The 26,694-nt window shown below is 41.6% G+C and overlaps 1 protein-coding gene across 1 annotated transcript in view; it reads right to left on the bottom strand.

The window, feature by feature from the left end:
• The window catches only part of ddhd1b (DDHD domain containing 1b), a 137,866-nt gene that overhangs the window by 60,230 nt on the left and 50,942 nt on the right, over positions 1 to 26,694 (bottom strand). The window contains exons 7-8 of the mRNA XM_034162273.1: positions 24,702 to 24,958; positions 497 to 572 (exon numbers count right to left, since the gene is read on the bottom strand). Coding sequence (XP_034018164.1) covers positions 497 to 572; positions 24,702 to 24,958 — 333 coding nt within the window. The remainder of the gene's footprint in view (positions 1 to 496; positions 573 to 24,701; positions 24,959 to 26,694) is intronic.

Here is a 26,694-nt window from a genome sequence, read left to right as displayed (position 1 = left end):
AGTCTATCTGCTGCAGCAAGGTGAAACTAGGGCGTACCCATCATCTTTTTTTCCCCATCAGAGTCCTCAATGACACAACTGTGTGTGGAATCATGTTTAGGGAAATGCATCACACGGACTAAATGTGGTATCTGATGTTCCCTCACAGTGTCAGTGATCCTTCTCATCTGAGTCTCACCAAGTAACCTTTCATTATACACAAAGTCGTTGCAGTGGGACCCAAAGATCCTCCACAGAGACTTCCATTCCAAAAACGCGCACTAGACTAACGTGACCCACAACCAGACTGAAGGAGTTTTGCTTTGTTCTCTGCACACTAAATTAAGACATTGAATCTTCACCAAAAACAAACAAACAAACAAAAAAAAAAACAACAACTTACTGGTTCTTATATTAATGTATAAAAGGCCATTTCAGACACTTATAGTGTGTGCAGTTTTAAGTCCATTTAATCATGTTCATGATGGTGTTGTCTGGACAGTAAAAAGACTGTTACCTTAAATTTCAGAGCTGGCACTGCAACACAAGCTGAAGTCTGCAGACCCTGGAACTGATCCTCCAAGTCCCTCAACCTATAAGAGTCCAGCAGATGATTTCCAACAGTCAACATCTGTGCATAGGTTCACGCCAAAATGAGAGAGCACTCCCACCCCAAAACATTTGCAAGACATTTTAGCAATGATTATCTGGGATCCAACAAGATGACTTATGGTGCCTGGTCTACAACACAAGCGCAAGTCCATCTGGGGGTCATGTCCACCTCCACATTGCTATTTATGAGGTATAAAATGTAGGAAAGTAAGGTGCCGTGTGTAAAGTAACACGCAAGTGTGTTAAGTCAAGTCAAGTCTGGGAGCATGCACTGTTGCTGTGCTTTGCCGCATCCACGACACCATGGAACCCTGGATGGCAACCACCCAGGCAGACAATTGGTCCATTCGTACATCTCTAAAATAACCATCTATCTGGTGCAGCCAGGTGAAACAAGGGGCTAGGTCTTAGGCCTAGGGGATGCCCTAGGTCTTCTCAAGCCACCGGGGTTCTCAACACTGAGGCACCTAGATCATTCACAGATAAAATTGCCACATGGTCAAAATGCCGAAGCTGACTCTCCCACACAATGCAAGTGATACTCAAAAACTCCTCATCTTCGTCTCTCTTACTAACCTTCAATATGTTATGTTAGTTTAAATGAGTCAACACCCCCGAGTCACACTAACTGCCAGAACGCTCGTAGCACGGGCCGAGGCGGAGGATTAGCAGCAATCTTCCACTCCAGCTTATTAATTAATCAAAAACCCAGACAGAGCTTTAATTCATTTGAAAGCTTGACTCTTAGTCTTGTCCATCCAAATTGAAAGTCCCAAAAACCAGTTTTATTTGTTGTTATCTATCGTCCACCTGGTCTTTACTGTGAGCTTCTCTGTGAATTTTCAGACCTTTTGTCTGACTTAGTGCTTAGCTCAGATAAGATAATTATAGTGGGCGATTTTAACATCCACACAGATGCTGAGAATGACAGCCTCAACACTGCATTTAATCTATTATTAGACTCAATTGTCTTCGCTCAAAATGTAAATGAGTCCACCCACCACTTTAATCATATCTTAGATCTTGTTCTGACTTATGGTATGGAAATAGAAGACTTAACAGTATTCCCTGAAAACCCCCTTCTGTCTGATCATTTCTTAATAACATTTACATTTACTCTGATGGACTACCCAGCAGTGGGGAATAAGTTTCATTACAGTAGAAGTCTTTCGGAAAGCACTGTAACTAGGTTTAAGGATATGATTCCTTCTTTGTTATGTTCTCCAATGCCATATACCAACACAGGGCAGAGTAGCTACCTAAACTCTGTGAGTGAGATAGAGTATCTCGTCAATAGTTTTACATCCTCATTGAAGACAACTTTGAATGCTGTAGCTCCTCTGAAAAAGAGAGCTTTAAATCAGAAGTGCCTGACTCCGTGGTATAACTCACAAACTCGCAGCTTAAAGCAGATAACCCGTAAGTTGGAGAGGAAATGGCGTCTCACTAATTTAGAAGATCTTCACTTAGCCTGGAAAAAGAGTCTGTTGCTCTATGAAAAAGCCCTCCATAAAGCTAGGACATCTTACTACTCATCACTAATTGAAGAAAATAAGAACAACCCCAGGTTTCTTTTCAGCACTGTAGCCAGGCTGACAAAGAGTCAGAGTTCTATTGAGCCGAGTATTCCTTTAACTTTAACTAGTAATGACTTCATGACTTTCTTTGCTAATAAAATTTTAACTATTAGAGAAAAAATTACCGTTATCTTTGGCTGCTTTCAGTGATGCCGGTATTTGGTTAGACTCTTTCTCTCCGATTGTTCTGTCTGAGTTATTTTCATTAGTTACTTCATCCAAACCATCAACATGTCTATTAGACCCCATTCCTACCAGGCTGCTCAAGGAAGCCCTACCATTATTTAATGCTTGGATCTTAAATATGATCAATCTATCTTTATTAGTTGGCTATGTACCACAGGCTTTTAAGGTGGCAGTAATTAAACCATTACTTAAAAAGCCATCACTTGACCCAGCTATCTTAGCTAATTATAGGCCAATCTCCAACCTTCCTTTTCTCTCAAAAATTCTTGAAAGGGTAGTTGTAAAACAGCTAACTGATCATTTGCAGAGGAATGGTCTATTTGAAGAGTTTCAGTCAGGTTTCAGAATTCATCATAGTACAGAAACAGCATTAGTGAAGGTTACAAATGATCTTCTTATGGCCTCAGACAGTGGACTCATCTCTGTGCTTGTTCTGTTAGAACTCAGTGCTGCATTTGATACTGTTGACCATAAAATTTTATTACAGAGATTAGAGCATGCCATAGGTATTAAAGGCACTGCGCTGTAGTGTTTTGAATCATATTTATCTAATAGATTACAATTTGTTCATGTAAATGGGGAGTCTTCGCTCTCAGACTGCAGGCTTACTTGTAGCTCCTAGGGTTTGTAAGAGTAGAATGGGAGGCAGAGCCTTCAGCTTTCAGGCTCCTCTCCTGTGGAACCAGCTCCCAATTCAGATCAGGGAGACAGACACCCTCTCTACTTTTAAGATTAGGCTTAAAACTTTCCTTTTTGCTAAAGCTTATAGTTAGGGCTGGATCAGGTGACCCTGAACCATCCCTTAGTTATGCTGCTATAGACTTAGACTGCTGGGGGGTTCCCATGATGCACTGAGTGTTTCTTTCTCTTTTTGCTCTGTATGCACCACTCTGCATTTAATCATTAGTGATCGATCTCTGCTCCCCTCCACAGCATGTCTTTTTCCTGGTTCTCTTCCTCAGCCCCAACCAGTCCCAGCAGAAGACTGCCCCTCCCTGAGCCTGGTTCTGCTGGAGATTTCTTCCTGTTAAAACGGAGTTTTTCCTTCCCACTGTCGCCAAGTGCTTGCTCACAGGGGGTCGTTTTGACAGTTGGGGTTTTTCTGTAATTATTGTATGGCTTTGCCTTACAATATAAAGCGCCTTGGGGCGACTGTTTGTTGTGATTTGGCGCTATATAAATAAAATTGATTTGATTTGAATTGCTGGTTAGAATCCAAGTCTCACAATCATACAGCAAGAAGACAGCTCCAGTACCCTGAAGATGTGGACCTTCCTTCTCCAGCAAAGATATCAGCAGTGCCAAACACCTCTGTCCAGTGACCTCATGACTCTATAGGTTCTTCCCAGGGTGCCTCTCGATCTCAAAGGCAGAGGACCCAGAGACATGAATCTCACTGCTGAGATAAAATGTCTTTGTGTTATTTTTTTATTTATTTATTTAGTTTCATTTATATAGCACCAAATCACAACAAAGTTGCTTCACACAAGTAAGGTCTAACCTTACCAATCCCCACAGCAAGAACACAGGCGATAGTGGTAAGAAAAAACTCCCCCTGATGATTTGAAGAAGAAACCTCAAGCAGACCAGACTCAAAGGGGTGACCCACTGTTGGGCCATGATACAGACAACAGACAAAACAAATATACAGGACATTTTGCCGGTGCACAGGATGGGAGGCCTGCACAAGAAAAACACCCACTCTCATCTCTGGATGGAGCTGCACCTTAACCAGAGAGAGAGAGAGAGAAAAAAAAAACTAAATCAGACATCAGAAAAACAACAAATACAGTATAATTTGTCAGTATTAAGCAACAAGAAAAACAGAAGGAATACTAAGGTGATCGCTGCCCACTAGCCCTAAGCTTCACTAAAAGACCCAGAATTAGATAAAGTTGAGGCCGCGGCACGCTCCGTTTATTAATACAATAAATTAAAAGAGTAAAAAGCACAGTAACATACTATGCCACTATGCTAGCTATACGAAAGGGAAAATAAGTGCGTCTTAAGTCTGGACAGTACACAACTTGTCAAAAACAAGAGTGAGCAAATGCTGGAATGTCAATAAAGACAACAAACTGGCGGGGGAGTGGTGGCTGGGAGGTGTTTAAGACAGGAGTTAAAGTGCACGTGAGGAACAATCTAGAAAGGGGTGTGGCCAGTGAACAAAGATTATGCATGGTGCAAGATAGTGAGGGAGGACAACACAAGGTGGAGTGGAGAAAAGAAAGATACGTAAACAGGTGCGAAGAGCGTGATTGAATGAAAACACAAAGCAGTCAGAAACAAAGTGAGAGACAAAGACATGAGGCAGGTGCAGTGATGTGGAGTGAGAACATAATCAGATAAGTGTGAGGGAATCAGGGAACTATGAACAGATAAAAAGGAGACGGAGGACAGAATAAACTATTAGCATTAAGCAGATCCGGACAGAGCATGAACATGAGAATAAATCAGAGAATAAGAAGGAGGAAATAAACACAATGACAAAACTCGACTGGAACTGACTCATGACTAAAGTATAAAACAGAAGATAACCAGATGACAAAAACAAGCAAGGACTAACATGAACCGAAAGCAAAACCCCATATAAAAGTACAACAGAAAACAAAAGGAATGAGAACCGCAAAAATAAACAGATGATAACTACATGATAAACAATGAAAAACACAACCTAGCACAACAAACTAGAATGGAACAGAACTTATCGCCAAAGTATAGACGTAAAGAAACAAACTGGCAAAGCAAAATGGAACATAGAACAAACACATGATGAAAATAAACAACTAATAAAACAAAGCTGGGGCAGATAGTGAGTAAAAGAAAGGGGGGGAAACAATGGAATTAAGGCCCAGATCAGGGCCAAACTGTGTTAAAGTTAATGAGAGATTAACAATTTCCAACACAGTCGACCCAAGAGTGGACCACAGGTCCTTAACCAGTTTTGTTGGTATAGGATCAAATAAACAGGTTGTGCTTTTTGTTGACATTACGAGTTTCATCAGCATGCCTAGTGAGATACTATCAAATTCTGTAAATCTAGGTAATACCTCAGTAGTGGCGCCCACCTCAATAGCAGGGTGTAGTGGCTGGGTTAAGGCATGCTGGGATATGTTTAACCTAATGTCTTCTATTTTCTTCCCAAAGTAATCCAGGAAATCTTGTGCTGTAAAAGGAGAGCGAACTACAGGTGGTTGTCCATGAATAAGTGTTGCCACCGTGTCGAACAAGAACTTTGAGTTATGCTTGTTTTTGTTGATCAAATCAGAGTAGTAGGTCCACTTTGTAGCCAGTAATACATGCTTATAGTCTAAGATAGCATCACGCCATGCAAGGTGGAATACTTCTAATTTTGAACTACGCCATTTCCATTCGAGACCTCTATCCTTATGCTTGAGGTTACGCAAGTAATCACTGAACCAAGGTGACTGTGTTTTGGGGGGGGGGGGGGGGCGTAGTTTTAACATAGGTGGCGCAGTCATGACGAGTGTTGTTTTGAGTGTTGAGTTTAAGGTAGTCACAAGACTGTCTACTGATTGGGCATTTTCCAAAAGTGAAGCTAAGATATCAGGCAGTCTAGCTTCGAGTTCAGTCTTAGTTGAGGAGTTGATGCATCACCGTAGTGATATATAAGGTTGTTATTCCACTAAACATGGCAGTGAAACTGTAAACCTAATAAGTGAGTGATCAGAGAGCACCAATGCAAGAGGCATGATGTCAACATTCCACTATTGTACGTCAAGTCCTGAATGCACTGCTGGAATCCTAATACATCCACAATGTCCATAAATGATTTGCAGAGGGTTATCATGCAGAGGGGATCAGAAGGCTTATTTATATGAATGTTGAAGTCACCAATAATCAATAAATAAATAAATAAGAACAATACCCCCGTCTTGCTTCGCATCATGAGGGACGTGACTAAATATATATGCCGGTGGGCAGGCCTCAATTAAGGAGAGGACAGCTGTAGGTTGAAGCCAGGTTTCACATAACCCAATCATATCTAAGTGATGATCCATAATTAGATCATTAATCAGCAATGATTTTTGAGGATAATGATCTTACGTTAATGAGACCCAGACTAAGGACCTCAGTGGGGTTGACAGTTGGACTGTTTGGGTTTAGGGGTGGTTCCAGATTAGCATATATTAGATGCCTGACATCGGGGTGAAAGTAAGCACAGGTGTGTAAAGCACTTTAAGCGTCTGATGCAGATGGAAAAGTGCTATATAAATGCAGTCCATATACCATTTATGCATATACATTCCACGCGGTTTGTATGTAGGTAGAAGACAAAATATTGGATATTGCAGGAACAGCCAACGGGCCATCCTTAATTTCAATGTCATCCAATGTAGTAATGGGTATTAGGCTGCAAAGCATACCACTCTATGATTTTTATGGACACATCTACGGAAACAGCCACAGTCTCAACTGGACAAATTTCCGTCCCTGCCACATAAACTGCACTATCACCATTGTGGATTTTCTGCACGAAAACAGAAAAACAGCAAATGCATGAGTGATCAGAGAGAGTCTCAACTGGACAGTCTCAACTTGATGAATTTCGCTCCCTGCCACATAAACTGCACTATCCCCATAGTGGATTTTCTGCACTAATTTCCTCACTAAGCTAATGGATTCCACACTCACATTTGTCATAAGCCTTGCAGGGTCTCTAATCACCTGCTCCATGGCCTGTTGTAAAGTCCTAATGTTAGGACTAATGCCCTCCCTGTAGAGCTCTATGTTCACAGACAAGATGGCAGCATCTTTCCCAGTAGGGTGAAGGCCTTCCAGCATCAGCAAGCCATGGCGGCTCCAGAACGAGGGCCAGTTATCAATAAAACTAAAGTCATGCCATCTACAAAATTGCACCAGCCACCTATTTAATGATGTCAGCCTGCTAAATGCCTCATCATTACCTGAGGGACCAGAGACTATTAACATCTTTCTGGCATGGTCAAGTCTTCGACGCCCATTTTTGTGACCTCCGAGTGCTTCATCCTGATATCATTGGCGCCAACGTGAATAACTATGTGACTATCTCATGTCTTGTTCCTTTGTCTGTCTACCCTTCTGCAGCATCAGCATCCTAAGATGGGAAGCAGTGTCAGGAGCTCTGGCCCCAGGAATACATTTAATGTCAGCCGGCGTCTGTAACCTGACTTTGCGGGTGATAGAATCCCCATCACTAAAGCCCGGCATTTTGGCCTGAAGCTAGGAATGGGAGTTACCCGTGGGCTCAAAGAACTCACAACAGGCATATCCAAAGGAGAAAACTGGTCCGCAGTTCACAATGGCGAGTGTGATCAGGGTACCACAACTGGGTACCAAGTCCTACTTGATTTTCTCTGCCTAACTGCAGTCCGAAAGCCATCTTCCACAGCCAGCATTTCTAGGCTGATGCTAATGGGCACGCTACCCAGCCCAACACTACCCTCATCTGGAGTGCCCCTTTAACATCTAACTATCTGTTATTTTTTTTATTTGTTGTGTATTCATTTTCTATGTGTAACCTGGACATGTGTAACCTGAACCATCCCTGGTTCTCAAGACCAGGCACCTAAGTGGCTCTACTCTACTCTTTTCTACTCTCCTATTTTACTCTTCCTTTTTAGATATACCTTTGTATACTGGCATAGTTCTACCTTAGAATTGGAATATAATATATAAGATATACCTTACTGAATTTTCATGGCTCTGCATCCAGAAGTGCAGGTGGTCTTCCAGCCCTTTGTTAGTCCCTTTGAGGGTTGGCAGTGGGCCGCCATAAAAACATGTCACGCAGCTCCAAGATAAAAAAGAAGAATTCCTGTTTCGGCTCTCTGCTGCCTTTCATCAGAAATTAGTACACATTATGAAGGGGATAGAGCAAAGCCATCTGGAGCATCATCTCTGGAAAAGGACAAACCACAGGAGTGCACCAAGGGTTTTGTCTTTGGAGGATGGCAGGTTGTATGATATGATGTCGTCCACTGCACGGAGGGACCCAGGTACAAACCTGAGTAGAGTCATGTGCATGGGCACCTGGAACACCCTTTCAGTCAGTAAGGATGACCATCCTTCACTGCTGTCAAGGATGTTTGGAAAATTCCACAATGCAGTGGCTGCACCATCTGAAGTGTAAAGACCTGAAAGTGGCCAGATCTCTGTGGGTGGATACACCTAATTTTGGTCTGCTTGTTTGAACAGTCAGTGTACGGAGGGAGTGGCAGTTGCTGTGGTGGACCAGCTCCTTCTAATGGTGTTGGACGTTACCCCTGTTGATACCATACCATCTTTATTTATAAAGATTTACTTTACTACAACTACAGCTGACCCAAAGTGCTGTACACTTAAACATACATTTAAAACATTAAGACATATATTTAAACAAGTAAATAAATATTAAAATATAAAAACTATAAAATCTAAAAACAGTCTTGCTGCAGTCAAAAGCCAAAGAAAATAAGATGACCCCTAAAAGTAGCCAATGAAGGTGCCTCTCTGGCAAGCTATTCCACAATTTAGAAGCAACAACAGAAAAGGTCCTGTCCCCTCTAAGCTTCCTTTAAGCTATCATTTTAACATACCAGAAGCCGTTTCAAAGGAAAAACATCTTTCTGCTTCAAGGGCAAGTAAATTTGCAAATCGTCTGGGTAACAATGGAATGAAATCCAAGAATAGAGCCCAAAAGGTAGTATTGATTGATTGATTTTATTAAAGTGTCATGCACCACTGGTGCCCAGCCCACATGGACTTATAAGACACTCCATATCCAAAACAAGATAACCACATACATGTCACATGTTACACAATTTCAAGGTACAACTGGGTACAACACCTCTTGCATCCTTTCCCAGCAGTTCCACAAAGGAAGCATCTCTATTCTCTGCTTTATAAGGCAGGGCTCTGACCCCATGTCACCCTCTACAGCCAGTTTAGCAGTGAACACCTAAGAAGCATCTAATCGCTCTGTTCTGAAGACTACTAATATGTTTGACTTCCTCAAAGCCCCACACACCAGCAGCATAAAACATAATAGAACCAACCACTGCATCGTAAAGCTTTGTAAACACAGAGAAACCTATATCCAGTAAGATCTTCATTCTGCTCTGTATTGATCCTAGAGCTCTCCCAGCAGATTCTGATAAGTGTTTAGTTCCCTCACTAAAACACACAAATTCATTAAAAACTAGTCCAAGGTATTTATATGAGCATCTCTGTTCACATTTCCTTCTGAAGTGAATTACCTGTTTTATCCTTATTCAGAGACAGTCTCCATTTTTTACACCGTGCATTCAAAATATTCAACATTTTTTGTAAATTCACTTCAGATTCTGCCAGCAAAACAATATCATCAGCATACAACAAGATACGTAGATTTAACTTATCAATATAAATACCAAGGTTGGCTTCTTTGATTTCATCTACTAAATTATTTATATACAAACCAAATAACATAGGCGATAACACATCGCCTTGTTTTACTCCAAATGGAGTAGGGAACCAGCCAGTCCTCAAATTATTCACCTGAACACATGCAGCTGAGGCTTTATACAGAGATTTGACTACATTATAAAATCTACCTGAAATGCCGTATATTAATTTAAACTGCAGTAGTTCTGTTAACCCAATCAAAAGCCTTCTGGAAATCAATAAAACAATGTTTTGTTTTCCTTCATATAGTCTGGCCCTTACCACTGATGATAGAACATATCATCAGTGGTATCACTGATGAAAGGCATCACACAAGCCCTACCTTTTCGAAAGCCATTTTGTTCATCTGCTAGAATATTATGTGCTTGTATACTGATTCAGTCTGTTGTTGAGGATACCGGAATAGTTTGTAGACTGTACTTAGCAAGCTGATACCTCTATAGTTGAGTAGTTCTCTTGGCTCAGCCTTTGAAGATTTTGGTATAGGTTTTATTATTGACTGATGCCACTCTGATGGAACAACAGAATTTAAAAACAGGCTTGAAAAAGACCCTGCAGAAACTGAATTAAAGAGGGTGCCTTGAGAGCTTCATTAGGAATCCCTTCAACTCCCACTGCTTTATTTGCTTTAGCAGCACTCACAACTTTTGTACCTCCTTGAGAGTAATATCATAATTCAACATATCATTTTGATACAGTATAGCATCTGATAGCTCACTCTCCAATTTAAGTTTGGTTTCATAATTTTGTTGATCGCTTCCACAGAGGACTCAATCATTTTCCCATTTTGACAAAATGTTATCTATTTCAAAGCAAGAATCTCCATTATCTGTTATTATCTCCATTGGAACTGATTTTATTTTCTGGGGTCCTAATTTATTAATTTCTTTCCAAAACAGTTTAGAATTTAACTGCAAATTCTCAAGCTGGAGAGACTGTCCTCTTCTGAAACGTCTTTTAAAAAAAATCTTAGCTTTTGGTCAAAATTTTGTTGACATTTTTTAAAACTCATTTTTACATTTAGATCTTTACACCTAAGGAAACTATTCTCAACTATCCACAAAGCAGTCCAAAGAGCCTGTAGTTCTTGATTCCAAAAAGGTTGGTTCACTTTATACTGTAATACCGTTTTGTCTTTTTTACTGGATGAGAACAACCCGTTTCCTTATGTAAAATGTCACAGAACATGATATACACTTGGTCCATATTTAACTGATTTTGCATCTTCTGCAAACCTATTTGGATACTCTGCAATGCCATTACATTCACTTGAAGACATAAATGTATCTGAAAAATACAGTTTAACTTTTATTGTATACTGTAAGTCCTCCGAATCATACACCCCAAAACAATCACCTACATGAAATTTTAAACATAACATTTAATGGTCTGGAAGTCTACTTCACTCCCCAATAAGGTTTAAGGCTGCGGATCCTGCCTTATTTAAAAGCTCAGATGAAGTATATACATTAAAATCAAGACATGATTGTAAACCAGCATGAGGTGTTATTATATAATCAACAACAGCCTTCCCCCTCACAGATAGAGGTAAAATTATCTGCTTGAGGGTTTAACCTTCCATTTATCACACAGCATTTAGAATCTTAAAAAAAAAAAATATATATATATATATATATATATATATATATATATGACTGGTGGTTGGCTCTCACTGCGGTATTGTATCACTTCCTGTTCCGGAGCACAGCGGTGTTTTTCTGTATCTGTTAGCTGTTTAATCTGCGCAGTTAGATTGATCTAGTTATCTAGATTACGATTTGTTTCCCAGTGTAATCTTTACGTGCCTTAACTAAAGCACTCCTTCTGCTGAATCACCTCTAAATTATTTACACATTATTCACTTTGCGTGTTTTTAGGAATCCGCTAGCTTAGCATAGCTACTAGCTCTTAGCCGATTTAGCATGGCGGCTTCTCCTGTCTCTCCTGCACTTTTCTGCTCTGGGTGTGAAATGTTTAGTTATTCCTCGGCCTCCTTTAGCAGTAACGGTACTTGTAATAAGTGTAGCTTATTCGTAGCTTTGGAGGCCAGGCTGGGCGAATTGGAGACTCGGCTCCGCACCGTGGAAAATTCTACAGCTAGCCAGGCCCCTGTAGTCGGTGCGGACCAAGGTAGCTTAGCCGCCGTTAGTTACCCCCTGGCAGATCCCGAGCAGCCGGGAAAGCAGGCTGACTGGGTGACTGTGAGGAGGAAGCCCTAAACAGAAGCCCTGTGTACACCGCCAACCCGTTCACATCTCTAACCGTTTTTCCCCACTCGACGACACACCCACCGAGGATCAAACTCTGATTATTGGCGACTCTGTTTTGCGAAATGTGAAGTTAGCGACACCAGCAACCATAGTCAATTGTCTTCCGGGGGCCAGAGCAGGCGACATTGAAGGAAATTTGAAACTGCTGGCTAAGGCTAAGCGTAAATTTGGTAAGATTGTAATTCACGTCGGCAGTAATGACACCCGGTTACGCCAATCGGAGGTCACTAAAATTAACATTAAATCTGTGTGTAACTTTGCAAAAACAATGTCGGACTCTGTAGTTTTCTCCGGGCCCCTCCCCAATCAGACCGGGAGTGACATGTTTAGCCGCATGTTCTCCTTGAATTGCTGGCTGTCTGAGTGGTGTCCAAAAAATGAGGTGGGCTTCATAGATAATTGGCAAAGCTTCTGGGGAAAACCTGGTCTTGTTAGGAGAGACGGCATCCATCCCACTTTGGATGGAGCAGCTCTCATTTCTAGAAATCTGGCCAATTTTCTTAAATCCTCCAAACCGTGACTATCCAGGGTTGGGACCAGGAAGCAGAGTTGTAGTCTTACACACCTCTCTGCAGCTTCTCTCCCCCTGCCATCCCCTCATTACCCCATCCCCGTAGAGACGGTGCCTGCTCCCAGACTACCAATAACCAGCAAAAATCTATTTAAGCATAAAAATTCAAAAACAAAAAATAATATAGCACCTTCAACTGCACCACAGACTAAAACAGTTAAATGTGGGCTATTAAACATTAGGTCTCTCTCTTCTAAGTCCCTGTTGGTAAATGATATAATAATTGATCAACATATTGATTTATTCTGCCTTACAGAAACCTGGTTACAGCAGGATGAATATGCTAGTTTAAATGAGTCAACACCCCCGAGTCACACTAACTGTCAGAATGCTCGTAGCACGGGTCAAGGAGGAGGATTAGCAGCAATCTTCCATTCCAGCTTATTAATTAATCAAAAACCCAGACAGAGCTTTAATTCATTTGAAAGCTTGACTCTTAGTCTTGTCCATCCAAATTGGAAGTCCCAAAAACCAGTTTTATTTGTTATTATCTATCGTCCACCTGGTCGTTACTGTGAGTTTCTCTGTGAATTTTCAGACCTTTTGTGTGACTTAGTGCTTAGCTCAGATAAGATAATTATAGTGGGCGATTTTAACATCCACACAGATGCTGAGAATGACAGCCTCAACACTGCATTTAATCTATTATTAGACTCTATTGGCTTTGCTCAAAAAGTAAATGAGTCCACCCACCACTTTAATCATATCTTAGATCTTGTTCTGACTTATGGTATGGAAATAGAAGACTTAACAGTATTCCCTGAAAACTCCCTTCTGTCTGATCATTTCTTAATAACATTTACATTTACTCTGATGGACTACCCAGCAGTGGGGAATAAGTTTCATTACACTAGAAGTCTTTCAGAAAGCGCTGTAACTAGGTTTAAGGATATGATTCCTTCTTTATGTTCTCTAATGCCATATACCAACACAGTGCAGAGTAGCTACCTAAACTCTGTAAGTGAGATAGAGTATCTCGTCAATAGTTTTACATCCTCATTGAAGACAACTTTGGATGCTGTAGCTCCTCTAAAAAAGAGAGCTTTAAATCAGAAGTGCCTGACTCCGTGGTATAACTCACAAACTCGCAGCTTAAAGCAGATAACCCGTAAGTTGGAGAGGAAATGGCGTCTCACTAATTTAGAAGATCTTCACTTAGCCTGGAAAAAGAGTCTGTTGCTCTATAAAAAAAGCCCTCCGTAAAGCTAGGACATCTTTCTACTCATCACTAATTGAAGAAAATAAGAACAACCCCAGATTTCTTTTCAGCAATGTAGCCAGGCTGACAAAGAGTCAGAGCTCTATTGAGCCGAGTATTCCTTTAACTTTAACTAGTAATGACTTCATGACTTTCTTTGCTAACAAAATTTTAACTATTAGAGAAAAAATTACTCATAACCATCCCAAAGACGTATCGTTATCTTTGGCTTTCTCTCCGATTGTTCTGTCTGAGTTATTTTCATTAGTTACTTCCTCCAAACCATCAACATGTCTATTAGACCCCATTCCTACCAGGCTGCTCAAGGAAGCCCTACCATTAATTAATGCTTCGATCTTAAATATGATCAATCTATCTTTATTAGTTGGCTATGTACCACAGGCTTTTAAGGTGGCAGTAATTAAACCATTACTTAAAAAGCCATCACTTGACCCAGCTATCTTAGCTAATTATAGGCCAATCTCCAACCTTCCTTTTCTCTCAAAAATTCTTGAAAGGGTAGTTGTAAAACAGCTAACTGATCATCTGCAGAGGAATGGTCTATTTGAAGAGTTTCAGTCAGGTTTTAGAATTCATCATAGTACAGAAACAGCATTAGTGAAGGTTACAAATGATCTTCTTATGGCTTCGGACAGTGGACTCATCTCTGTGCTTGTTCTGTTAGACCTCAGTGCTGCTTTTGATACTGTTGACCATAAAATTTTATTACAGAGATTAGAGCATGCCATAGGTATTAAAGGCACTGCGCTGCGGTGGTTTGAATCATATTTGTCTAATAGATTACAATTTGTTCATGTAAATGGGGAATCTTCTTCACAGACTAAAGTTAATTATGGAGTTCCACAAGGTTCTGTGCTAGGACCAATTTTATTCACTTTATACATGCTTCCCTTAGGCAGTATTATTAGACGGTATTGCTTAAATTTTCATTGTTACACAGATGATACCCAGCTTTATCTATCCATGAAGCCAGAGGATACACACCAATTAGCTAAACTGCAGGATTGTCTTACAGACATAAAGACATGGATGACCTCTAATTTCCTGCTTTTAAACTCAGATAAAACTGAAGTTATTGTACTTGGCCCCACAAATCTTAGAAACATGGTGTCTAACCAGATCCTTACTCTGGATGGCATTACCCTGACCTCTAGTAATACTGTGAGAAATCTTGGAGTCATTTTTGATCAGGATATGTCATTCAAAGCGCATATTAAACAAATATGTAGGACTGCTTTTTTTGCATTTACGCAATATCTCTAAAATCAGAAAGGTCTTGTCTCAGAGTGATGCTGAAAAACTAATTCATGCATTTATTTCCTCTAGGCTGGACTATTGTAATTCATTATCAGGTTGTCCTAAAAGTTCCCTAAAAAGCCTTCAGTTAATTCAAAATGCTGCAGCTAGAGTACTGATGGGGACTAGAAGGAGAGAGCATATCTCACCCATATTGGCCTCTCTTCATTGGCTTCCTGTTAATTCTAGAATAGTATTTAAAATTCTTCTTCTTACTTATAAGGTTTTGAATAATCAGGTCCCATCTTATCTTAGGGACCTCGTAGTACCATATCACCCCAATAGAGCGCTTCGCTCTCAGACTGCAGGCTTACTTGTAGTTCCTAGGGTTTGTAAGAGTAGAATGGGAGGCAGAGCCTTCAGCTTTCAGGCTCCTCTCCTGTGGAACCAGCTCCCAATTCAGATCAGGGAGACAGACACCCTCTCTACTTTTAAGATTAGGCTTAAAACTTTCCTTTTTGCTAAAGCTTATAGTTAGGGTTGGATCAGGTGACCCTGAACCATCCCTTAGTTATGCTGCTATAGACGTAGACTGCTGGAGGGTTCCCATGATGCACTGTTTCTTTCTCTTTTTGCTCTGTATGCACCACTCTGCATTTAATCATTAGTGATCGATCTCTGCTCCCCTCCACAGCATGTCTTTTTCCTGGTTCTCTCCCTCAGCCCCAACCAGTCCCAGCAGAAGACTGCCCCTCCCTGAGCCTGGTTCTGCTGGAGGTTTCTTCCTGTTAAAAGGGAGTTTTTCCTTCCCACTGTAGCCAAGTGCTTGCTCACAGGGGGTCGTTTTGACCGTTGGGGTTTTACATAATTATTGTATGGCCTTGCCTTACAATATAAAGCGCCTTGGGGCAACTGTTTGTTGTGATTTGGCGCTATATAAAAAAATTGATTGATTGATTGATTGATATATATATCAATAAATGCTTCACCATGTTTGTTTAAACTTAAATCTAGTGCCACTCTATGGGGAATATCATCCGTATCAATATAATCTTTCAAATCAGCAATACGGGCAGTAAAGTCACCACAAATGTATACAAAACCATCCTCAAGTGTGTACAACAATGACAACAAATACCCAAAAAATAACTCAGTATTTCTACCCCAGGTTGATGTTTCAGGGGACATGTAACAGGAAATAATGACAAAGAAACACTGTAAAGTTTGGTTTTCAAAATGTAAACACAATATTCCATCAAACATCTTATCCACAGCAGTAACACAGAACTGGTCAAGAACAGAATTCCTTACAAAAAAAACCCCACACCACCCGAAGCCTCAACTGCTCTCCTGTGCGCAACACGGTTATGTGCCAACCATGTATATCCACTGAATTCAATGTTCTGACAAGACAAATGCGTCTTGTTTAGTGAAACAAAACCAGGATCAACATAATATATTAAGGCCTTACGCAGGTCACACTTTGATTCTGTCCATCCAGTAATATTCCACGGGACAAAAGAAAAGTCAGTACTTACGAGCTGGGCGCATTTCCCTCACACCTTGCTCCTCCGTGGTTGACTCGCAGTGCACTTGACCAAATGCCCATTTGCAGTCACATAAAAGTCTTTATCCTTAAGGTTAACCTTGCGTCATAGCACAGCCACCTTTGCCTCCACTGACGTCAGCTCCACCTTCACCAGGCCGGGTTTAGTGCCTCGTGCGCGGATCCGCTCGACCGCAGCTGGGGTGGGCACTGGGTTACAATCAAGGCCATCTCTTAACAAATCCAATACTTTAGACATTAGATCCTCATTGTCCTCCTGTGGCAGGCCCATTATAATGAGCGACACACTAGGATCAAATCCTGGTTTTAGACATTTATTGGCAAGTTGTGCCTCCATTCTCTCCATTCTTGCGCTCATTATCCCCCCCTCCAGCTCCAAATCATCTTGCATTTCCTTCGCAGTTTTTTCCAAAGCCATCTTCATTTTATCTTGACTCTCTTTAATTAATCTCTCCATTGTTCCATGCAGAATTTCAAATTTATTGTCTATATTGTCTATATTTACGCTGTCTTGCGTTATCAGCCATAGCTTTTTTCGGATTGTAAGCTTTCGCCAATATTTCACAAACAATTCAGTAGAAGCAATCCAAAAGTTGTATAATATTTGTCAAGTTATTGAGATATTTGTGGAGCAAAAATCACGCGTCACTTACACATGCGGTCATCTTCTTCCTTCCTCTCCATCTTCTTCCTTGGTAGCAAATACAGCAAAAGAAGGAGCGGCCCTAAAATTGAGCCCTGCGGAACACCACATGTCAGAGGAGCTGCAAATAATTCTGAACCAAGAATATGCACAGAAAACGTTCTATCTGCCAAATAAGACCTAAACCATTTGAACGCATGTCCACTAATTGATATAATCGAGATATTAAAAATATTATGGTCAAAAGTGTCAAAGTCAGCAGTTGGATCAAGCAAAACCAAAACACAGTTACCAGAATTGCGCACAAGAAAAATGTTATTGAAGACACTTATCAAGGCAGATTCTGTACTATGAAGGGTTATAAACCCTGACTGGAACTACTCCAAGATGACCACTATGGTGATAGTGCAGCTTATCTGCCAGGGAGAGAAATGCAACAAGTTGAGACTGTGGCCTGCTCCCGTAGACATGTCCATAAAAATCATAGAGGGATATGCTTTGCAAACTTAATACCCATTACTACATTGGATGATGTTGAAATTGAGGATGGCCCAGTGGTTGTTCCAGCAATATTAAAGATTTTGTGTCTGCTACCTACAACTCGCGTGGAATGTCTCAAACCTAAACCTACTTCTAGACATATTATATATGCTACTCTAGAACCACCCCTAAACCCAAACAGTTCAACTGTCAACCCCATTGAGTCCTTAGTCTGGGTCTCATTAACATAAGATCACTGTCCTCAAAATCATTGTTGATTAATTATTGATCATCACTTAGATATGATGGGGTTATGTGAAACCTGGCTTAAACCTACAGCTGTCCTCCCCTTAAATGAGGCCTACACTCAACAAAAATATAAACGCAACACTTTTGGTTTTGCTCCCATTTTGTATGAGATGAACTCAAAGATCTAAAACTTTTTCCACATACACAATATCACCATTTCTCTCAAATATTGTTCACAAACCAGTCTAAATCTGTGATAGTGAGCACTTCTCCTTTGCTGAGATAATCCATCCCACCTCACAGGTGTGCCATATCAAGATGCTGATTAGACACCATGATTAGTATACAGGTGTGCCTTAGACTGCCCACAATAAAAGGCCACTCTGAAAGGTGCAGTTTTATCACACAGCACAATGCCACAGATGTCGCAAGATTTGAGGGAGCGTGCAATTGGCATGCTGACAGCAGGAATGTCAATCAGAGCTGTTGCTCGTGTATTGAATGTTCATGTCTCTACCATAAGCCGTCTCCAAAGTCGTTTCAGAGAATTTGGCAGTACATCCAACCAGCCTCACAACCGCAGACCACGTGTAACCACACCAGCCCAGGACCTCCACATCCAGCATGTTCACCTCCAAGATCGTCTGAGACCAGCCACTCTGACAGCTGCTGGAACAATCGGTTTGCATAACCAAAGAATTTTTGCACAAACTGTCAGAAACCGTCTCAGGGAAGCTCATCTGCATGCTCGTCATCCTCATCGGGGTCTCGACCTGACTCCAGTTCGTCGTTGTAACTGACTTGAGTGGGCAAATGCTCACATTCGCTGGCGTTTGGCACGTTGGAGAGGTGTTCTCTTCACAGATGATGCGAAGGAGATGTGTTGCACTGCATGAGGCAAATGGTGGTCACACCAGATACTGACTGGTATCCCCCCCCAAATAAAACAAAACTGCACCTTTCAGAGTGGCCTTTTATTGTAATATACATTTAGTCACGTCCCTCGTGATGCGAAGCAAAGTGGGGGTGTTGCATCTTATTTATAAATCTAGGTTTAGCTTGTTAGCTGTTGGGGGTCACAAATATAACTCGTTTGAGCATCTGATTCTCTGCTCTGCTCAGGATATTATGCATTGCCAAGGTCAGAAGAATAAAAATCAGCTGTATTACTTTGTCACTGTATACAGACCTGGCCCATATTCTGAATTCTTAGATGAATTTGATGCCTTCATCTCTAACTTGTCAACTAGTGCGGATAACATTCTGATCATTGATAACTTTAACGTTTATATAAAGAAGCCTTCTGATCCCCTCTGCAAATCATTTATGGAAATTCTGGATGCATTAGGATTTCGGCAATGCATTTGGGACTCGATGCACATTAGTGGAAATACCCTGGATTTGGTTCTCGCATGTGGTATTGCTGTCATGAATAATGACATCATGCCTCTTACATTAGAGCTCTCTGATCACTCACTTATTAAGTTTACAGTTTCGCTGCCGTGTTTAGTGGAACAACAACCTTATATATCACTATGGAGATGCATCAACTCCTCAACTAAGACTGAACTCAAACTTAGACTGCCTGATGTCTTAGCTTCACATTTGGCAAATACCCAATCAGTAGACAGTCTTGTGGATAGTTTAAAGTCAGTGCTCAAAACTACACTCGACATGATTGCGCCACTTGTGTTAAAACCGCGCTCCCTCAAAACAGTCACCTTGGTTCAATGATTACCTGTGTGACCTCAAGCACAAGGTTAGAGGTCTAGAACAGAAATGGCGTAGTTCAAAATTAGAAGTATTCCATCTTGCGTGGCGTGATGCTATCTTAGACTATAAGCATGCATTATTGGCTACAAAGCGGACCTACTACTCTGATTTGATCAACAAAAACAAGCATAACTCAAAGTTCTTGTTCAACACGGTGGTAACACTTATTCATGGACAACCACCTGTTTATTTGATCCTATACCAACAAAACTAAGGACCTGTGGCCCACTCTTGGGTCGACTGTGCTGGAAATGATTAATCTCTCCTTAACTTCTGGATCTGTTCCTAAATGTTTCAAATCTGCAGTGATTTAAACCATTACTTAAGAAACCTAATCTTGACCCTAGTGTATTGAAAAACTATTGGCCGATATCAAATCTATCATTTTGCTCTAAAATTCTGGAAAAAGTGGTGTCACGGCAGCTCGTGGACTATCTTACTGAGAATAATCTCTTTGAGCCACTGCAGTTTGCTTTTAGAAAATATCATTCCACAGAGACGGCTCTCACTAAAGTGGTGAATGATCTTGTGCTTACAATGGATTCGGACACCACTACGGTTCTGTTGCTGTTAGATCTCAGTGCTGCATTTGATACAGTGGATCATCATATTCTACTTGATAGGCTGGAAAATCATTTTGGGATTACTGGGAGTGCCCTTGCATGGCTGACGTCATACTTGACCAGTCGTTCTCACTGTGCTTTGTACAGTAACACTACCTCTAACCTTAGTGACATGAAATTTGTTCCACAGGGGTGTTGTGAAAGTGTAGGAACACGGACCCACAACAGGGGGCGCAATGAACGGACAATGGAGAAGGTAAATAACAAGGTTTACTATTGTGAAACGAGCACAATAAATACAACAATCACAATTTGGGGTCGAATCCGCTGGTGTCGTGTGGGCAGGCTCGAAGGTAGGAGACGTCCGTCTCAGTCGAACCGGAACCACCCAGATCTCCTCTGCCACCGAACCCTGGAAATACTGGAACCGCCAAGTCCCGAATTCCCAGGTGGCCACTGCCTCCGCTCGTCGGATCTGGTACTGCTGGCGGGAGAGAGCAACAACACACAGGTGTGGATGCGACTGCACCCAGTAACGGAGAGGGGAGAAGCCGCCTCCACCTCTTGTCAAAGTACAGCAGGAAGGTGAGTACTTATCCAAGCAATGAAGCTATCAGTAGTCAACAGTCCTGAAAAGGTTTAACAAGTTTAGCTGGTTGTTCAGAATATAAATGCAGAGAATATTACCTCAGTCTTAGGCGATATCTCGGCACTGAGGTGGAGACGCCGTCCTCCAGATATACCTCTGTGCTGAGTGGAACAGCTGTGTCTGGTGATGGGTGACAGCTGTCACCCAGGCTACTCCCATAAGGCGGCAGCGCCCTCTGGTGCCTGGAGCCCGCACTCCAGGCAGGGCGCCCTCTGGTGGTGGTGGGCCAGCAGTACCTCCTCTTCAGCGGCCCACACAACAAGGGGTCCATCTTAGGCCCCCTGCTTTTCTACCTTTATATAGCACAAAAGTCTGCGGGTCACAGAGCTTTCTCTTATCGTGCCCCTCTTCTATGGAATGATCTCCCTGCGTCAATAAAACAGTCAGATTCTGTGGAGACTTTCAAGTCCAGACTTAAGACGCACTTATTTTCCCTTTCATATGGCTAGCATACTGGTATAATATAGTTCTACGCTTTTTACTCTTAATTCATTTTATTAGTAAATGGAGTGTGTTGCAGACTCAACTTTACCTAAATTCTGGGTCTTTTAGTGAGGTTTAGGGCTAGTGGCCGGCGATCACCTTAGTATTTGATGTTTTTCTTGTTGTTTAATGTTGACAAATTATACTGTATTTCTTGTCTTTCTGATGCCTGATTCTGTTGTTGTCTCTCTGTTTAAGGTGCAGCTCCATCCAGAGATGGGTGTGGTACTGGAAACCCTCCTGTCCTGTGCACCAACAGCATTTCCTGTATATTCGTTTTGTGAATTGTTCTGTAATTTATGGCTTTATCATGGCCCAAGCAGAGGGTCACCCCTTTGAGTCTGGTCTGCTTGAGGTTTCTTCCTCAGAGGGACTTTTTCCTTACCACTGTTGCACTGGGGGTTGGTAAGGTTAGACCTTACTTGTGTGAAGCACCTTGAGGCAACTCTGTTGTGATATGGCGCTATATAAATGAAAATAAACTGAAATGACATTCTCATCCAAAAACTGCTTCAGTTGACAAAACACGATCCTCTCCAAAATCTTAGAAAGAGAGGGCAATTTGGATATAGGCCTATAATTTACCAACACAGTATGATCAAGGCCAGGTTTCTTAAGCAAAGGTTGCACTACTGCATGTTTAAATTTAGCAGGAACCACCCCAGAAGACAAACTACAATTTATATTAGCAAGAACTGACTGCCTTATACTAGGTAAAATTTCTTTAAAAATTGTGGAGGAGCAGGGTCATGGGGGAACCTGGGGATTTAATATGGCCGATCACAGCTTCTAAAAATGAAACAGACTCAAACTGGAAAAAAACACAACAGAACAAGGGACCAAGACCGAGGGATCAGAATGAGGAGCTATAACAGAAGCCCTGATACTAGAAACCTTTTCAGGAAAAAAAAAAAGCACAAAATTATTGCACATTTCTGGAGGAGCATCCAAACATACATTGTGTGTAACATTCAACACATTTAAATAATACATGTGGGCTATCACTATGGGAGGAAATATGTGTGAAATATTCCCTTCTTTCCTCCTTTACAGAGCTCTGATAGTGGTACCAACAATCTTAAGATTTAAGAAGACACATGCAATTTGTCCTTTTTCCACCTGCTTTTAGCTTGGCGACATTCTCTCCTGATGGCACGAGTTCTGTCACTTAACCAAGGCTGAGATTTAGCCTTACAATAGTGTTCAGAATAATAGTAGTGCTATGACTAAAAAGATTAATCCAGGTTTTGAGTATATTTCTTATTGTTACATGGGAAACAAGGTACCAGTAGATTCAGTAGATTCTCACAAATCCAACAAGACCAAGCATTCATGATATGCACACTCTTAAGGCTATGAAATTGGGCTATTAGTAAAAAAAAGTAGAAAGGGGGTGTTCACAATAATAGTAGTGTGGCATTCAGTCAGTGAGTTCGTCAGTTTTGTGGAACCAACAGGTGTGAATCAGGTGTCCCCTATTTAAGGATGAAGCCAGCACCTGCTGAACATGCTTTTCTCTTTGAAAGCCTGAGGAAAATGGGACATTCAAGACATTGTTCAGAAGAACAGCGTAGTTTGATTAAAAAGTTGATTGGAGAGGGGAAAACGTATACACAGGTGCAAAAAATTATAGGCTGTTCATCTACAATGATCTCCAATGCTTTAAAATGGACAAAAAAAACAGAGACGCGTGGAAGAAAACAGAAAACAACCATCAAAATGGATAGAAGAATAACCAGAATGGCAAAGGCTCACCCATTGATCAGCTCCAGGATGATCAAAGACAGTCTGGAGTTACCTGTAAGTGCTGTGACAGTTAGAAGACGCCTGTGTGAAGCTAATTTATTTGCAAGAATCCCCCGCAAAGTCCCTCTGTTAAATAAAAGACATGTGCAGAAGAGGTTACAATTTCGCCAAACAACACATCAACTGGCCTAAAGAGAAATGGAGGAATATTTTGTGGACTGATGAGAGTAAAATTGTTCTTTTTGGGTCCATGGGCCGCAGACAGTTTGTGAGACGACCCCCAAACTCTGAATTCAAGCCACAGTTCACAGTGAAGACAGTGAAGCATGGTGGTGCAAACATCATGATATGGGCATGTTTCTCCTACTATGGTGTTGGGCCTATATATCGTATACCAGGTATCATGGATCAATTTGGATATGTCAAAATACTTGAAGAGGACATGCCCTTGAAATGGGTGTTTCAACAAGACAATGACCCCAAGCACACTAGTAAACCAGCAAAATCTTGGTTCCAAACCAACAAAATTAATGCCTCGCAGATGTGAAGAAATCATGAAAAACTGTGGTTATACAACTAAATACTAGTTTAGTGATTCACAGGATTGATAAAAAAGCAGTTTGAACATAATAGTTTTGAGTTTGGATGCTACTATTATTGTGAACACCCCCCTTTTCTACTTTTTTTTTACTAATAGCTCAATTTCATAGCCTTAAGAGTGTGCATATCATGAATGCTTGGTCTTGTTGGATTTGTGAGAATCTACTGAATCTACTGGTACCTTGTTTCCCATGTAACAATAAGAAATATACTCAAAACCTGGATTAATCTTTTTAGTCACATAGCACTACTATTATTCTGAACACTACTGTAGGTCGCCAAGACTTAAAATGGAGCCACTGAATCCAGGATGGTTTGACACAAAGAATGAAACCAAGAAATAAGCTCTCTTACAACTATATCAAAGTAAAAAATTCAGACCAGCTGAAAAGCCGTAGAAAACTGAGCAACAGTAAACTGTTAATAACCCGACAGTGCCAACCAGGGGTGCAAGGTTTAACAGCAGTCTGTATCAAACCAAGAGAAAATAAAACAGGCAAGTGATCCGAAAAACCAAAGTCACAGATTCCCAAGTTTGTCACAGACAGGTCGCAGGAAAGAACCAAATCCAACTGTTGATGGAGGTTACTGGGTGGATGTCCCTGTTTTAATACCTCAAAAGGTAAAATGGTGAAAGTGACTCAACTATCTCAGTTATAAAGATTCTGTTAAAGGAATCCACAATCCAGGTTGAGATCTGCCTCAAACTGATACTGATTTGCATGTCAGAGTTCGCTTTGTGCAGGGGGATAAACAAGTAGAGAAGAGAATGGAGAAGGTGAACATGTCCAAAAAAACACATTGGATTTTAGCTGAGAAATCTGTAAAGAGCTCCACATGTGAGCAGAGCTGATGTCTGAGCCTGAACAGAACCTGAGGTGGGTGAGTCTCAGTTGCTCCTGAAGGTAACGCTCCTCATCACATGGCCAGCGAGCCTCCATCTCTTGTGGGTCTGGTGCTTCTTGATGATGAAAGCGAACAGGGTCCCATCCTGTCATGATGTCAAAGGTGATGACGCAGCCCAAGGAATGTGAGACAATGGAGACCTTCCCATTTTTCTCAAAGTCCAGATTCCGTGAACAGAACAGCGAATACAGACGATTGAGCTCCAGGGTTAGACCCCTGGTAATCTAGACACAGGAAGTGGGGATGGGAGACAGAGGGTTTTGGACATTTGAAATCATTTGCAATGAAAACATTTTAAAACAACAAAAAGTATTTCTGATAGAAAACAAGGTGTGACATGAACAAAATAGTGTGTTGAAATAAGTTGTGATACTTAGCATCCATTTTAAAAAAGCTGCTCTCAAAAACATCTGAGGGGGTGGCAGAGTCACAGCCATTGGAGCACTCAAGGCTCCCTACGTCCCCTCCTGACCACATTACATTTTAATTCCATATTAAACACATATGGTGTTGAGTCTGATTTGCATTGAGGCTATTCATATTATTCCTGACCTACCTACATATATCGTTATGCCTCTGACACCACCTACATCTCAATTTTAATCACGGCACTCTTGGAATATAATACACATACATCTTTTCACTCACACCTCTTGCTTCACCAGGTCGTCCTCATGGGGATAGGGCTTAGGGTATAGGGAGCCAACGGGCACTGAGGGGTGCTATGCATTCTTGTATTTCTCCAATTTCCTGTTTCAAATGTCCAACATCACTACAAAATGTACATAATTTAGGGGGTTGGGGTGATCACAGGAGGTAGGAGGAGTCTGGTCATCAATACTGGGAGTGAGAAACGACTCCCACCTATGACCAGGGGGTTGGCTGGGGACCCTGCCGGATGTGTCTGTGGATCTCTAGCCATGGCACTCAGGTGCCCCCTTTATCCAGCTCCGCATATCGTGATTCATGGTGTAGGTGGGAGCCCTTGATTTGGTAGTTCTGCTGTTGCTCTGTGTTCTTGGGTGGTGGGCAGGAAGGTGGCTGACATGGGATTGGTTAGGAGTGTTGCTAGTGCGGTGTGCCATAGGGCAGTCCATGGCCCCCTCTGGGTGGTATGGGTTGCCTCCAATGTGGATGGAGTTGGTGTGCACCCAATGGCAGCAGGTGAAAGGTTTACCCCTTTGGTTTAGGCACTGCCCATGCAGGGCAGAGTGGTGCTTGGGGTGATGCTAGTGCACACTCTGGTGGGCTGTTACAAGCAGCCCATTGACCTGCTTTCCTTGTGGATTCTTGGGCCCTGTCTGATGTTGTGGTTGAGGATTTATGTCAAATATTGCATGTTTGCAAGGCTGCCTGCCTACATGCCCACCTGCAGGTGGTTGGGTGCACTCGCTCATTGAGCAGCTACTTTGTAGAGCGCTGCAGTGGGATTGTGTCCCATCGGGTCCTGTAGGACCCAACGCAAATCTCACAAGAGTGGGCAGTTACAACTTCACTGCGGGCAGGACCAGGCAGCTTAAAAAAATTAAAATAAATAAAAAAAACACTGCGGGATCAGGAGTGACAGGATGACTCAGTCAACAAAGGAGAATAGTGTAAAAGTATGCAGTGTCTGTCCACACAAATCAAAATCAAAAATCAAATCAATTTTATTTATACAGCGCCAAATCACAACAAACAGTTGCCCCAGCAGAACCAGGCTCAGGGAGGGGCAGTCTTCTGCTGGGACTGGTTGGGGCTGAGGGGAGAGAACCAGGAAAAAGACATGCTGTGGCGGGGAGCAGAGATCAATCACTAATGATTAAATGCAGAGTGGTGCATACAGAGCAAAAAGAGAAAGAAACACTCAGTGCATCATGGGAACCCCCCAGCAGTCTAAATCTATAGCAGCATAACTAAGGGATGGTTCAGGGTCACCTGATCCAGCCCTAACTATAAGCTTTAGCAAAAAGGAAAGTTT

This window comes from Thalassophryne amazonica, chromosome 21 (assembly GCF_902500255.1).
Source record: "Thalassophryne amazonica chromosome 21, fThaAma1.1, whole genome shotgun sequence".
Taxonomy (NCBI): Eukaryota; Metazoa; Chordata; class Actinopteri; order Batrachoidiformes; family Batrachoididae; genus Thalassophryne; species Thalassophryne amazonica.
This window is presented reverse-complemented; position numbering and strand designations above follow the sequence as displayed.